General features: G+C 42.9%; 1 protein-coding gene across 4 annotated transcripts in view; it reads left to right on the top strand.

Moving 5' to 3' along the window:
* Nucleotides 1–4,470: 4,470 nt before the first annotated feature.
* Nucleotides 4,471–15,018, top strand: part of LRGUK (leucine rich repeats and guanylate kinase domain containing) — a 101,866-nt gene continuing 91,318 nt past the window's right edge. For all 4 annotated transcript variants that reach the window (XR_015162066.1, XM_086395575.1, XM_086395576.1 and 1 more), the window contains exons 1-3: nucleotides 4,471–5,217; nucleotides 12,134–12,241; nucleotides 14,529–14,610. Coding sequence is in view for 3 of the 4 variants with exons in the window: in XM_086395575.1 (XP_086251701.1) it covers nucleotides 4,897–5,217; nucleotides 12,134–12,241; nucleotides 14,529–14,610 (511 nt within the window). In the remaining variant the exon portion in view is untranslated. The remainder of the gene's footprint in view (nucleotides 5,218–12,133; nucleotides 12,242–14,528; nucleotides 14,611–15,018) is intronic.

Below are 15,018 nucleotides of genomic sequence, written 5' to 3'. Positions count from 1 at the left end.
ATCCCTGCCTCTTCTTTCCATTCTCAGTGAAGTGAGGTCTTACATCAGGGTGCTGGCTCCAGATTGGAAGAGAGCCTTATTCTACATAGAAAAGCTAGGCGTAAGGATAAATAATACTACCAGGGCAAAGCTAGCAAGTGGCTGAAGCTGGTAGGTAGCACCTTCTTTGAAACTTAAACTCTTGGCCCCTTTGATATTCCCCTTTCAGTTTCCTGTCCTGGATGTCCTCTCGAGAAGAGCTCTAGAGTGTCATGGTGACACTCTTCCAGTTTCTCCTTCCTCTCACCCCCGTGCTAAGGATCCAGTGCCATCACAGAAGACCCTGCTACCCTAGGTCCCCTGATAATCCCCTGGATTATCATATCCCACTGCCTTTGCCCGCCCACTGTACTTCTCTGGATTCAGAAGCCCTGGGTATTCCTGCCCCCACCACACACACACACACACACACACACACACACACACACACACTTTGAGGACTCAGGGCCAGGCTCTCTGTGCCTCACAAATGCTTCCTGAGAAATTAACTCATACTTCTAGAGAAAGAGTATTATTGGTTAAGATCAGGGGCTTTAGATCCAGGAAGACTTGAGTTGGAATTTGGGGCTAGATGCAGATTGTGTGACTGGGCAACTTGCTTATCATTTTTGAGCATCATTCTCCTTTGAAAAATGGGGGTGTCAATTCCTATTTTGGAGAGCAGTTGGAATAATTAGCTGAGACATATCTATAGCATTGAGCACAGGCCTGGTTTACAGTAAGCAATAAAAAAACAGAAGCGATTATTGTTGTCTTATGCTAATAGGAAAACTTTTGACAAAGTAGTCCCTCCCCTCACCCCTGTCCCTCTGCCTAATTCTGTCTTCTCTACCTGGTAAAATAACTTTTATAAAGATGATGCCTTCTGTTTTGATGCCCAGAATCCCAAATTAGGGATTCTATGCATATAGTTCCAGCCTACGGGTCATTCTGGTGAACCAGCAAAAGCAAAGATTGAGCAAGGAGAGGTATAGACTCTAATTCCTGCTTGACTGCTAACAAGTCAGGTGATTTGGGGCAAGTTATTATTCCTGGAGGGCCATCAGTTTTTTGTCTCTAAAAGGGAGAGTTGGGATAAAATGAGCTTTTAAATTCTTTCTGTTAATAGTTCTGACATACTGTGATTCTATATGAAAGGATTATTCTCTGAGTTCTTTTATTTACACTTGAGAACATTCTCTGATTACATGTTTTACTTTTTCTTCTGAGACAGTTTGTGCACCTTTACCTTGACTCACATTTTCCACCTGCAAAAATAGTAGTTGAAGGTAGACAGTGGATTTGGTCATTCTAGATTTGGATTGCAACACCAGTGCTTATCCTTGGGCCATTTATTTAAATTCTCTGAGTGTCAGTTACCTTATCTGTTGAATGGTGATAGAGTAGATGTGAAGGTGAAAAGAGAGAAAGCATAGAAATATTTAACACCAAAGGCTATCATTTAATGTCCTGTAGGGCATAAACCAGTTTTATCTCTAACCTAGTGAGCTTTTTTCAGAATGTCTTTCTGTGTGGACAATGAATAGTCTGTTACCATCTTGCTGGTTCCTTCATTAATTAATGAGTTTAATAAAATCCTTCACAGGTGTTTTTATTTTTGTATGACAATCACCGTTTTAACCTTTTGAAAATTACTCTTTGACAAGTCCTACCTAACTCTGCCTTAACACTTTTCTCAATAGACTGACATTGGCAAACTAACTTTCCTGGAAATGCTGATTCAGTTCACTTCAGTCACTCAGTCCTCTCTGACTCTTTGCAACCCCATGGACTGCAGCACGCCAGGCTTCCCTGTCCATCACCAACACCTGGAGCTTGCTCAGACTCATGTCCATCTCGTCAGTGATGCCATCCAACCCATTTCATCCTCTGTCATCCCCTTCTCCTCCTGCCTTCAATCCTTCCCAGCAGAAGGGGCTTTTCTAATGAGTCAGCTCTTCGCATCAGGTGGCCAAACTACTGGAGGTTCAGCTTCAGCATCAGTCCTTCCAAAGAGTATTCAGGACTCATTTCCTTTAGGATGGACTGGTTTGATCTCCTTGCAGTCCGAGGGACTCCCAAGAGTCTTCTCCAACACCACAGTTCAAAAGCATCAATTCTTTGGCACTTGCTGCTGCTGCTGCTGCTACGTCGCTTCAGTTGTGTCCGACTCTGTGCGACCCCATAGACGGCAGGCAGCCCACCAGGCTCCCCTGTCCCTGGGATTCTCCAGGCAATAACACTGGAGTGGGGCACGATTTCCTTCTCCAATGCATGAAAGTGAAAGGTGAAAGTGAAGTCACTCAGTCGTGTCTGACTCTTAGCGACCCCATGGACTGTAGCCTAGCAGGGTCCTCCGTCCATGGGATTTTCCAAGCAAGAGTACTGGAGTGGGGTGCCATTGCCTTCTCCATCTTTGGCACTTAGCTTTCTTTATAGTCCAACTCTCACATCCATGCATGACTACTGGAAAAACCATAACTTTGACTAGACGGACCTTTGTCAGCAAAGTAATGTCTGTGCTTTTTAATATGCCATCTAGGTTGGTCATAGCTTTTCTTCCAAGGAGCAAGTGTCTTTTAATTTCATGGCTGCAGTTACCATCTGCAGTGATTTTGGAGCCCAAGAAAATAAAGTCTGTCATTGTTTCCATTGTTTCCCCATCTATTTGCCATGGAGTAATGGGACTGGTTGCTGTGATCTTCATTTTTCGAATGTTGAGTTTTAAGCCAGCTTTTTCACTCTTCTCTTGATGATGAAGGTGACTTCATCAAGAGGCTCTTTAGTTCCTCTTTGCTTTCTGCCACAAGGGTGGTGTCATCTGCATATCTGAAGTTATTGATATTTCTCCCAGCAATCTTGATTCCAGCTTGTGCTTCATCCAGCCCGGCATTTCCCATGTATTCTGCATATACGTTAAATAAGCAGGGTGACAATATACAGCCTTGACGTACTCCTTTCCCAATTTGGAACCAGTCCATTGTTCTATGTCCGGTTCTAACCGTTGCTTCTTGAGCTGCGTACAGATTTCTCAGGAGACACGTAAGGTGGTCTTTTTCCCATCTCTTGAAGAGTTTCCCACAGTTTGTTGTGATCCACACAGTCAAAGGCTTTAGCATAGTCAATAAAGCAGAAGTAGATGTTTTTCTGGAATTCTCTTGCTTTATTATGATCCAACAGATGTCGGCAATTTGATCTCTTGTTCCTCTGCCTTTTCTAAATCCAGCTTGAACATCTGGACTTTCCTAGTTCATGTACTGTTGAAGCCTAGCTTGGAGAATTTTGAGCATTTCTTTGCTAGTGTGTGATATGAGTGCAGTTGTGCAATAGTTTGAACATTCTTTGGCATTGTCTTTCTTTGGGACTGGAATGAAAACTGACTTTTTCCACCATGGTAGCCACTGCTGAGTTTTCCAAATTTGCGGGCATATTGAGTGCAGCACTTTAACAGCATCATTTCTTAGGGTTTGAAATACCTCAGCTGGAATTCTGTTACCTCTACTAGCTTTGTTCATATGATGCTAAGTTATTGGAAACTGCAAAAAGCACACAGAGTTTTTCCATTTTTATACTTTCTTCCCTCTTCATCCTTCTGTCAGTTAGCCAGCCAGGTCTTATGGGGGTGAGGGTAGAGAAAAACCCCTTGGAGGAATATTCTACCCAGTGGAAAAAGAAGCAGGCAAGCAGTAAGATGAGCCTAGCCAAAAGAGATACTTTAATTATGGCCTTTACATTTATGACCAGCAAGATAATGAAGGAAGGTAATTCTGAAAGCTTTCTGTCAGTTTTAATGGGCCCTCAAGCCCTGAGAAAAATAAGAGTCAATGGCTGGTGTCCATAAGGATTTTTTCTTCTACTTCTCCCCTGACAGCCATTGACAGGATCATTTTGTATTTGCAACTACTATCACCGAAGCATGGAGAAAAGGCCTGTAAGGCAGGAGGATGAGAGCGACCTTCCCGCAAGGATCTCTATGGTCATCATTATGGCAATAATAGTCTCTATAATTTTCATTCTGCTTTTCTATACAGTGTCTACTTTGTGGAGCTCAAGGCTATAGGATTTAGGTCACATGAAATCACACTAGCATAAAATCATGCTTTATAATCTTGCAAGAGTATTTTATAAAACTGCAAAGAGAACCTATGCAACAAGGTAAAAATTATTACCAATGCAGATCATTGACTAATATAGTTATTTATGCAATGCTAATAGTTTTACAGAGGCTTTCAGATAAAGTGTGAGTTTGACAGTCGTTTTTTCCCCCCCTGTATTTGGACTGTTAAACCACTGCCAGCTTTTCTCCCCAAGGACATGGCTTATTATTTTTGGGTAAAAATGTTGATTAACTGCCAACCAGCTCTCAGTCGTCGTCTGGTAGTTTCTCTTTATTATCCGCAATTAAATCATAAGGACAGGAGCCATGCCTTCTATATCATGTATGCGCACTGCACTCTGCATAGAGTAAAATTTCAGTGCTATCAACTTTCTGACAGACAGCTTTACAGACATCTAACACTAAGTATATAAAGACCCTTCATGAAGGAAGCAGGATGGTGCGCTCACCAGTGATCTCAGGGTGGGATGAAAAATCTCCAAGAGGGGTCTCGAAGTCGAGAGAAAATAGTTGAACACTGAAAAAAGGGGGCGCAGAGAAAAATGATGGAAAACGAGAAAGACAAGCCAAAAGAAGCAGAGCCAACGACTTAACAGATTGAAAAAGAAAGATCACAGCAAGCGAACAGAAAGCTAAGTTGCGCTACAGTGGCAAAGCAAGCTGAAAGGGAGAACGCACGAGGGGCAGAGACTACAGCCCCCAAAATCCCTTGCGGCACCTCCGCCCTAGCGTCCGTCTCCTAGGCAACTCTTGTAAACAAGATGGCGACCTCCGGGAGAGAGCCCAAGTTTCCGACGCCTTCCTCTCTCCAGGGAGGCATGAGCATTTCACGAACTGGAGCGCAGTCAAAAGTGCTGCACTCAGAAAAAGATCGTCACTCTTGCTGGTCTCCTTTTCCCATGGGTCAGAGACCGAAAAATACTTTATGCAAAGCCTCCTCCTACCTGCTCCAGCACCTCATTCACCGCTATCAGGAGTCAGACGTGGACAGAGATTACTACGACCTGGAAGAGGGCGAGGGCGAGGGCGAGGGCGAAGTGGAATCCGAGGAGTCCTCAGAATCTGAAATGCTGAATTTTGAGGTGTGCCTTCCCCCTACCCCTAATCCCCTCAGTTCCTTCTCCAGCGGTCAGAACCCGTTCACCAGCCTGCGGCTGAGCCCCATTCCTAGGGCTCCTTGCCTCTAGGAGTGCCTCTTCCTTACTGCTCCGAGACTCCCCTCCTCTCTTCCCCATTTCCGTTAGCCCATTGCCTCACCCTTCATTTTTCATTAGCACATGTGATTCTTTAAGAGTCGTTACGCAGCGTCCTTACAAAAAAGTATCTATTAGAGTTGTGACTTTAACTTTTTCGAAATTATACCTCTAAAGCGTTGTGAATTGACCAGAGTTCCACCTCTGCACCTTCTGTACCTTTTCGTCATGACTGTGAAATACTCCAACACTCTCCTCAGTTTCTAGTCCCTTCATCCTCCTTCCTCTAGGAAAAACAGACAAACCAATAAAACCCCTCTTGAAGTAATCTTAAGTGCTGCTTGCTGTTCCTTTCTACAGGAGATCTTCCCAACCCAGGGATCGATCCCAGGTCTCCCACATTGCAGTCAGATTCTTTACCAGCTGAGCCACAAGCAAAGCCCACTTTATTCCTCAAAGACCAAGTGTCTTGAAAGTTTTATATATTACTTATGCCAGGGGTGTATAATGTATTATACAGCAACACACACATGCACGCACCGCTCACTGTGAGAGTATTTTAGGATTTGGGGAATGTCCCAACATTCCCATCAGTGATAACTGTTGGCAGCTTGGCCTTTCACACTGATAATACAGATTCCCTCTTTTCTGCAGTGTCTCATCTAAACACCACCCAATTCCACTTCTTACACTTACCATCATCCTGTTCCTTCCTTAGTTCCTCACCTGCCTTCTTGTCCCTTTCTACTTCATATTGTACCAATTCCTTCTCTTGACTTCCTAATGAATTGTTTGCTTTCTTTAAAAATGTAAATTGATTTGCTTTCTTTTAGTAAACTGTTAGGTTTTCCTCTTTGTCTTGGCTGCCAGGAAATATAACATTTTTCCCCCCTTAACTCAAAAATTTTCTTAATTTCAATAGTTTTTCTCTAGATTACATTTTTCTCTTCTCTTTCCTCCTCTTTGATAGTATAAATTGCTTCAGACTCTTTTCAGAAGTAGATATAATAGAGAAATCGTTTCCAACATCCGATTCTGTGATGTTTTTCTGACATCCCCCCTGTCTCATTGTACCTTTCATTTCCTAGTCACCTTTCTTTCCCTCTTGAGTTCAAACAGGTCTCTCTTTGTTATGCCCGTTCTCATCTCCATTCCTCATTTGTTTTATTTTTTCCTGTTTACCCCTCTGTGACTTGCACTGCCTTCTGTCACTCTGGTTTTGCCACTGACTATCTACAGTGTCCCTGCTTGGGTTCCCTTCTCTTGTAATGTCCTTTTGTTCAGTTCCCACATTTGGCCCATATTTTTCTACCTTCACATTCCCCCCCTCTCCAATCTTCTACCTTTCTTCTTCTTCTCCCTCCTTTTACCTGGGCTAAACATCAACTTTTCTTAAAAGTGAGCCATAGAAAATTATTACTTATTTTGTTCATCTTTTGTTGATTTATTTGCCATGCTTAATAGTGACTACTGCAAAACTGTAGCAATGTTTTTACAACTTTGAGATGTTTATATGGTTTCTACCATCTTTCACCCCAGAGGAATTAACAAATGAATCACCAGTTTACTTTATTATTCTAATTAACGTGTGTTCTTCAGCTATGGGGTTCATTAATACCGTTGTTAATCTGTCTTCAGTATGCCATTAAAAACCATAGAGGGGGAGGGGGTTGACTTGAACTAGTTAATCCTCTTTCGCTTGTAGGCTCTGTGTGGAAAAAGTGTATTATTTCTTTTGTTTATGTTCCAAATATTAATATTTATTTTATGTTCTCACATTCTGTTTTAGTTTTTATAGTGTCTCATATGTTTTTGTATGTTGAGTAAACTGAAAAGTTTTAGGAGGAAATACCTGAACTTTTCTGTTCAGTGATTTATTTTCCATATCCTAGCCTGATTAAGTTTTATAAGGCTCTGATGGTCAGAATGACAAAGTGCCTATAATGTAATTAGGCTCAATGAACTTGAGGGAGGTCGGGCAGAATATTGTTCAGAACGTTGCCTTTGGAATTAGATATTTGTATAAAATCTTTTGTTCGTTGTGAGATCTTGAGCAAGTTATACTCTCTGCATCTCATCTGCAGTATGGGAATTATAACAATACCTACCTCACAGGAGAGTTGTGAAAATTAAATGAGATCCTATGTGTAAGCTACTTAGCACAATATATCATTTATACTGTTACTAACACAAGTAATAACTTACCTGTCCTTATCTACTAACTCCAGCCTATCACTTGACTTCATTAATTCAGCCTTCATGGAACAAACGATTATTCTATGGGAAGTACTCTTTTGACAATAAAGGTCAGAAGAAGTGTCTGGGCCTGCAACACATTTCTGCTGTGTGAAAGCCACTCTTTGCCAATAACTTTATGTGGCTAATAATGCCTATTCATTGAATAGTTATAAGCATCAAATTTAATGGGAAAGTCTGTGTTAAAGTTCTTAACATAGGGTCTGATACAGCGTGGGCTCTCAAAAGATTTTATGTGTAATACATAATAGCAACAGTGATGATCAAGGAAGATGAGAGTGCGATGGAGGACATGCATGGTCCCAGCTCTCAGGGTGAGAGAAGACTGTGAGTAAACCATAGCTATTCAGCCTGTGAACAGATGCCTGCAGTGATAGCCGGGTTACAGGGTTGGCAGAAGACTTGAAGGGAAGTAAACCCTTGTTTGGGTGCAGCGGTGGGGTATGGGCAGGCAGATGGCATCTTTCCAAGTGATGAATTATAGGTAAGAACAGAAAAGGTAGATGGGTCGGAGGCCAGATTGTGGAGAGCTCTGGGCTGTTGTGCTTCCTAGGTGGCGCTAGTAGTAAAGAACCTGCCTGCCAATGCAGGAAATAAAAGAGACCCAGGTTCGGGCCCTGGGTTGGGAAGAACCCCTGGAGGAGGGCGAGGCAATCCACTCCAGTATTCTTGCCTGGAGAGTCCCATAAACAGAGGAGTCTGGCAGGCTCCAGTCCATAGTATTGCACAGAGTCGGACACAACTGAAGCACACACACTGCTGTAGGGACTGTGGACTTGACTCTTAAGCAGTAGGGAACCTCTCTTGTGGCTGAGAGGGTTAGATTAGAGGGTGGTGAGTCTGGAGGCAGGGAGATTAGTGAGAAGCTGAGCAGCATCTGTGCAGGAGAGACAAGAGTCTGGATTAAGGCAATGGGAATAGAAAGGAAGCTGGTGATGAATACGTATTTAGAATGAGACACTAATGAACGTGGGAAGTCTAGGTTGACTGCCAAGTCTATGGAATGTTCCAGAGGGATATCAGACCACTGACTACCATGGGAAACAATGACAGGCGGAGCTATGCATTCAGGAGGTGGGCATGCGAATCATGGAAATCAGGAGAGGGTCAGCGACCCGGGAACCATCAGCACTGGAGTCTGTGCGATCATCCAGGAAGAGAAGAAAGAAGAGAAGGGGAGGGCCAAGGAAAAAACCCTGGGATACAGGTATCTCAGAAGATGAAGAGGACCTGGGGTTAGGGGAGGGAACTGGAAAGGACTGGCAAGAGAAAAAGGAGAAGAACTAAGAGCTGTATGGGTGGGAAGTCAGAGCAAGAAAGAATCGCAGAACAGGGGAGAGGGTTACGTTGCCAAGAGGGTAAGTGGACCATGAAAAGGGCTTTTTGTGGGCCATTGGAGATCTCAACCCATATGCATTTTGTGATGTGGAGAAGCCTGCAGCCTAACTGAAGTGAGTTGAGACATGAGTGGGAAGTGAACAAGGGGAGACTGAAGAATAAAACAGCACCTCTGGAGGAGCTTGGCTATTAAGGGAAACTCCAGCTATCGCTGAAGGAACATGCAGGAGCCAAGGGCCCCTTGGAGGACAGAAGGGACTCACGCACTCCTAGAGCTGGAGAAGTGACAGCTTGGAGAATGGCAGTGGAGAGTGACTGGTTAAACCACAAGCAAAAGATAGTACTATTGATGGTCCCTGAACATGGTCTCTGGGGAAAGGGAGCAGGACCCTGTGTGAGGAGAAGGAACTGTCCTCCTCTGAGACCCCAGCAAGAAGCTGACTTGAGTGGCACCAGAATGCATGCTTGTGGGTCTTTGCCGGCTCACTCAGAAGCGGGCAGGGAGTAGGTTCATTAATTCGTTCAGTGCCCTCCATGTACTAGGTACTGTCTTCCCCACCCGCCCTTACGCTTCAGCTGTCTGAACTCTCGGTAGTTTGCCCAGTGGGCCATGCTTGCCTTTGCAGTTTTGTACATGTCCCTTGTGCCCACAGTACCCTTCTTGGCCCTCTTCTGCCCTTTCTTCTCCTTTGTCAGAATAACTCGCAGCTTCAGGTCTCAATAGCTGTCTCTCCGAGGAAGCCTTTGCTAACCCCCTACTCCTCACTAGAACTGCCTTGAAATGGGAACTCTGCTAGTCAAAGCACCCTGCCCACCTCTATAGTGGTTTATGCAACTCCTGAAATCATCTGTATACTTGTCTAGCATGTGCTTGGCATGCTAGGAAGATTTTTTATCCCAAATGGATAATGAACATGACATAATCCCTGCCTCGATGCAGTAGTTGATTGTGAAGTTGATTCAGGTTTGGGTTTGCATGGTACAGTTGCAATCAGGACAAGGAGGCTGAGACTTGAGGGTAGAGAGACATTGAAATTGCCCATGGGAGACCCAGTCAGGAAGGAAGTATATAGTTGGGAGGGGACAGATAGACTCAGAGAAAGGGGTGGATGAACAGACTGGAAATGTTGTTGTGGTCAGTGACCAAATTCAGGAGATGCTGGGAAGGCTGAAGGACGAGCAGTTGTGGGATCCGAGAGCGATGGAAGATTTGAGGTCTGAGGTTTCTAGGGCAGAGCAGTTTAGCATGATGACTGGGTCCAGGGCACAGCCAGGGGAGTGAGCGGCTGAGTTATCTGGATCAATTTTTAAATGTTTGGAGTTGAGAAAGTAAAGGAACGTGTGTGTGTGTGTGTGTGTGTGCATTTGCATGCACTTGGAGTGGTTGGGATGTTGAGTGGCCTTCCTTAGGAATTCTGAAGCCAGCCAACGTACAGATTGGGCCAGTCAAGGTCTGAAAATGACCAAAGACCAGAAGGGAGAGACATGACTCTGACAAATGGCACGGAACTTAAGGAGGTGTGAGGGGGTGGCCATGGAGAGTCTTGCCTTGGGGGTCTGGGAATATGCTGACCATGTGGCCAGTCTCTGTATCAATGGCTGTGTTAAAAAACAGACCTACGGTGAGGAAGGGCTGCTGTAGCATCTAGTTTACAGGAGCTGGAGGGAGTGGGCTATGTGAAAAGTTTGAGAGGTAAGGTCACACTGTCTTACCTCGATTCCTTCCCAGGCCATCTATAAAAAATAGTAACTCTGTTGTGAAAAGTAGATCTCTTTCCTCCATTTTGTGAACAGATTGATTGGTATCAATGAATGAGACATTAAGATGTGGAATTTCTGAATTCATCAATTTGTACTAACAGCTCCCATTTATTGAGAACACTTGCTGTGTTCTAGGCACTCTGCTAAGAGCTTTATGTTCACAGTTACTTTTAATTATCTTCAAAACATTAAGAGAAAGTAATAACATTCCCTATTTATAGATGAAAAATATGAGGCTCAGAGAAAACTTTGTCTCTCAAAGTCATATATATTCAAAACGGCAGATCTGGGCTTCAAACCAAGCCTGCCCAGCTGTGAGCCATATTTGATTCTCTAAGATAGTGGTTGGATGGCATCAACGACTCGATGGACATGAGTTTGAGCAAGTCCATCTGGGAGATGATGAAGGACAGGGAAGCCTGGCATGGTGCAGTCCGTGGGGCTGCAAAGAGTCAGACATGACTGAGCTACTGAAAAATAGCAACAAGATAGGGGAAATTTGGGAGGAAATAAAACTTTTTACAATAGCACCACCCTACATACTTATGTCCTCAGTACGAGCAGTCTGAACAGCACTCCTGATTCCCAAGTTAACGTAAAGTGGCCCAAAACACCTGAAACAGTATTTTGCCTTCATAGTCCACGTACCAGTTACACTGGTTAGTTGTATTGCTGTGACTTAAAAAATTGCTCTATTTTGTGTTCTAATGCTGATGTTAGTGTTAATGTGTTGGTCATTATAGAGTTGCCGGCAGCACAAACACAACACTATTACCTCTTCTCTTGGGGAGAATGGGGAGAGGGGGTGTTGGGCCACCACTGGTTCATGGTGTCTGTAGACTAAGGACCAGCCTCCTTCTTGAAATTATTACCCTTTTAATTTTGTAAATGGTATGAATCCAGCAAGATTAGCCAATGCAAAGTGAACCCGAGGACCCATTTTCTCCAACAAGAATGCCAGATGTAGAGAAGTCACTGCCTTGATGTGGTGCAGCCCTCCTTTGGGGTGTGGACAAGCAGTCAAGTGCAGTTGGTGGTTAGAACTGCCTAGAGGTCAGGCAGATTCTGGTTTGTATTCTGGGCTCTGTGGTTTCAGGCTAGTCTTGGTCTGTGAGCCTTAGTTTCTTTATTTGTAAAATGGAGCGAAGAGTACCTCCCTCAGAATTGTTAGGCGGATCAGTGAGTGGACCCGCTGAGAGCTCTTAGCAACGAACGACACGACGGCACTCAATGCTATCAGCAGTGAGACATTGATTGGATAGATACATTTTTTTAATTGTGTATAATATGCATGGGTCTTCAACACAATTTTCTTGGGGGCCAGTAAATTTTGGAAGTCTCAGCTCCCAGATGTGTAATATACTAAATAAGTGCTGGATATGACGAAGCGGATTGTTTCTTTTCTAATGGAAGTCCTTTCTTTGTCCACCTGTCTGTTTTGTTTTTGCAGGGAGGATTTGATGGGGTCCTGAGAGAGGAGGTCGTGGCTGAGAAGCTCTACCAACTGGGGCGCTCAGGCTCTGGGACGGAGCAGGTCTACCTCAGCCTGACTTTATCAGTGAGTATGACAGGGTCACCCTTGCGTGGCTCCATCTTGACCCTGGTTGGACCATATCCATGTTCTCTGCTAACTCACAGTTATTTTGGTGGTCCCAAATCTCTGAGTCTTGCATTTGACAGAGAATGGCAATGAGTTATTTACGTTTGACATCAAAGAGCCCTGGCCAGTCCAGTAATCAGCTGCCTTCCCCCCAGTTCCTTTGTTTTCGTTTCCTTCACAGTCTGTCTCTTTCATCTTAAGCAGTCTATTTTATAGTAATCAATGCTTTCTTTCTAGGAGGTTGAATTTGATTCCGTAAAACCAATCAAAAACTCTTTTAAGAATTTTTTTTTTCCTCTGATCAGTGGCAGGACTAAAATTTATATCTGAATCCAGGGGAACAAAGTATTTTGGTATTGACTTGGCCCCCCTCCCATAAATATGTAGCTGTGAGCTATAGCTCACTTTCCAAAAGATATCTATTATGAAAGAAAACATGTATTGTTATTCATCAATTTATAAGATGTCGATACTAGCACAGAATCTTGGCTCTAAATTTATCATAAGAGAAGCTGTGAGAGCAGATTACTTAGGATTTCAGCTTTTGTCCTCATTTCGTTTCTTTACAGACACAGAAATACAATTTATCTCTTTCTGCTTCCTCGTACTGTAAAGTGTTAACTTCTCCTTGGAGGTCCACAGAGTAAGTGCAGATATGTTGGTGAAGAAAGCACACTGAAATTCTGCTATGGCACCCTCCTTTGGCTCGAGCATATATAATTCATAGCAAGGCTGTTTTGTCTTAGATTTGAACACGCAAACTACCTAAGAAATGCTAAAGCCCCTCTCACCCGTGCTGGTTTCACCGCATGCCCTTTGACAACAGCACATGAAGACTCTCATCTTTTACTCTTTTCACTTCACGGCATTTTAGGGATGACTGCAAGTCAGGCAGGAACATACAGGGAGCGCCTTGGGTGTGCTGCGCTGTGTTAGGCTTTGGAATGGAAGCTAGTTCCCGCAGCCAGTACCTCCTCACATAAATTCCTTTGAATCAAAATTCTACTTACGTACACAGTACCTCGCCTTAAATTGATCTGCAAAAAAGCACAATTCTTTAAATCGTATTTCAGCTAGATGGACTGAAGCTTAACTTACTTTGTCACTGACCTCCTTACATTTGAGATATTACATGTTGATTTACTTTGCCCTAATAACCTGTCTTACTGAATACACTTTCTTAGGGTTGGCCAGGTTAGTGATTTTCCCCCCTTATATCTTACTTACGTTACATGTAATTTTTAAAACTTTCTTTTATTACTTGTGTGCACAGTTTCTCTCCTCCCCAAAGTCGTAAGTTTATAAGGGCTAAATATAGCTCTAGTCCATCATTATATGTGTTTCTCATCATTCTGAGCTTAATGCCTTGTACATAGTGGGTTTCTTAGTAATTATTACTGTTCCAGTGGCCTTCATTAAACATTCTTATCATTCTTATATTTGAGAACTTGCTTATAATGACACTTTATCATTTGGCTTTGTCTGACTCTGGCGTCACAGCATAGACCAGTGACATGAATCTTTGTTCCAAGTGACCAAATTCCCCTCCAACCCCTCAGGACGTTCAGTAGATTTCATGGAGAGCATCTGAGACGTGGATTCTGGAAATTTGGAGTTGCTTCTCTATCACTGGCTTGCTAAGTGATTTTAAGCTATTTGTGTACTTCTCTGTACCCCACATGCCTCCTCACTCCACTGGGGATAATGTGCCCTACAGATCTCACAGGTTTGTTTCATCAGATGAGACTATTGTGACAGAGCTTTGAAAACCCAGCCTGAGAAAAAGTGTAGGAAGTATTGTTATTAATGATCACTTGATTAGGTGTGAACCTGCCTAACATTTTGTTTGAATTCTAGGCATTTGCTTTTTCTTTTCTTCTACAAGATAAAGGCTTTGGCTTTATTGCTTCTATGTGTGTGCATGTTTTTATAAAATATAAAACTCTGCTCTAAAGGTCTTCATGAACACGGCTTTAATTTGCCTTTTCATGTTGTATTTGTGCTTGCTAACAACCCTAATTTTCAAAGCTAGTATTTCCTTTAGAGGAATGCATTTTTGATGGGGTTTGTAGTCTGTTTTGAGATCCTACTAGTAATAGGCTTCAGGTTTTATCCTCTCACTCCTACAATACTTTCAAAGGAAATTCTGGATTTCTCTGTCGGCTTTTATTTCCAGATATCTTGAAAAGCCTGAGTACTCATCTGCTAAAGCCACATTAAAGTCGTTTACCTTTTATTTTCTCAGGATCTTGATTTAACTGACGTTAGCATCCTCTGTGGATATGTTCACCTGCAGAAGCTGGATCTTTCAGTAAATAAAATTGAAGGTATGTCGTTGTCATTCTAGTAAATCGATGGACCACTGAATTATTACAAAATTTAAGCTTTGCAGAGTGCAATATACTTTAATACTACCAAACTTGATATAAATGCTATTATGGATCACTTTATGCATTAATCCTCTACTTTTTCCATGAGAAAAAAAAAAAAAGCACCCGACTCATGAGAAAAGAAAAATGCAGAGGTCAGCAAACATGCTGTTTTATGCGATGGTTGAGACACACTCAGTGATATTGAAGAGCATCAGATGGAACGTTTGCTCTTTCCTTTCCAGAGATGGATTGTTACTTCTTTAATACTTCCTGAATATTTGATGGTTCCCATTTCTTTCCCTCTATGAGTTTATTCAGTGGAGAGGGATTAGTCCTTTTCTTTCGCCTTTAATGGATGCTTTT

This window comes from Bos grunniens, chromosome 4 (assembly GCF_055505025.1).
Source record: "Bos grunniens cultivar Pamir isolate PY7600 chromosome 4, Bosgru_T2T1.0, whole genome shotgun sequence".
NCBI lineage: Eukaryota > Metazoa > Chordata > Mammalia > Artiodactyla > Bovidae > Bos > Bos grunniens.
Note: the sequence above shows the minus strand (reverse complement) of the source record. Positions and strands in the feature narration are given on the sequence as shown.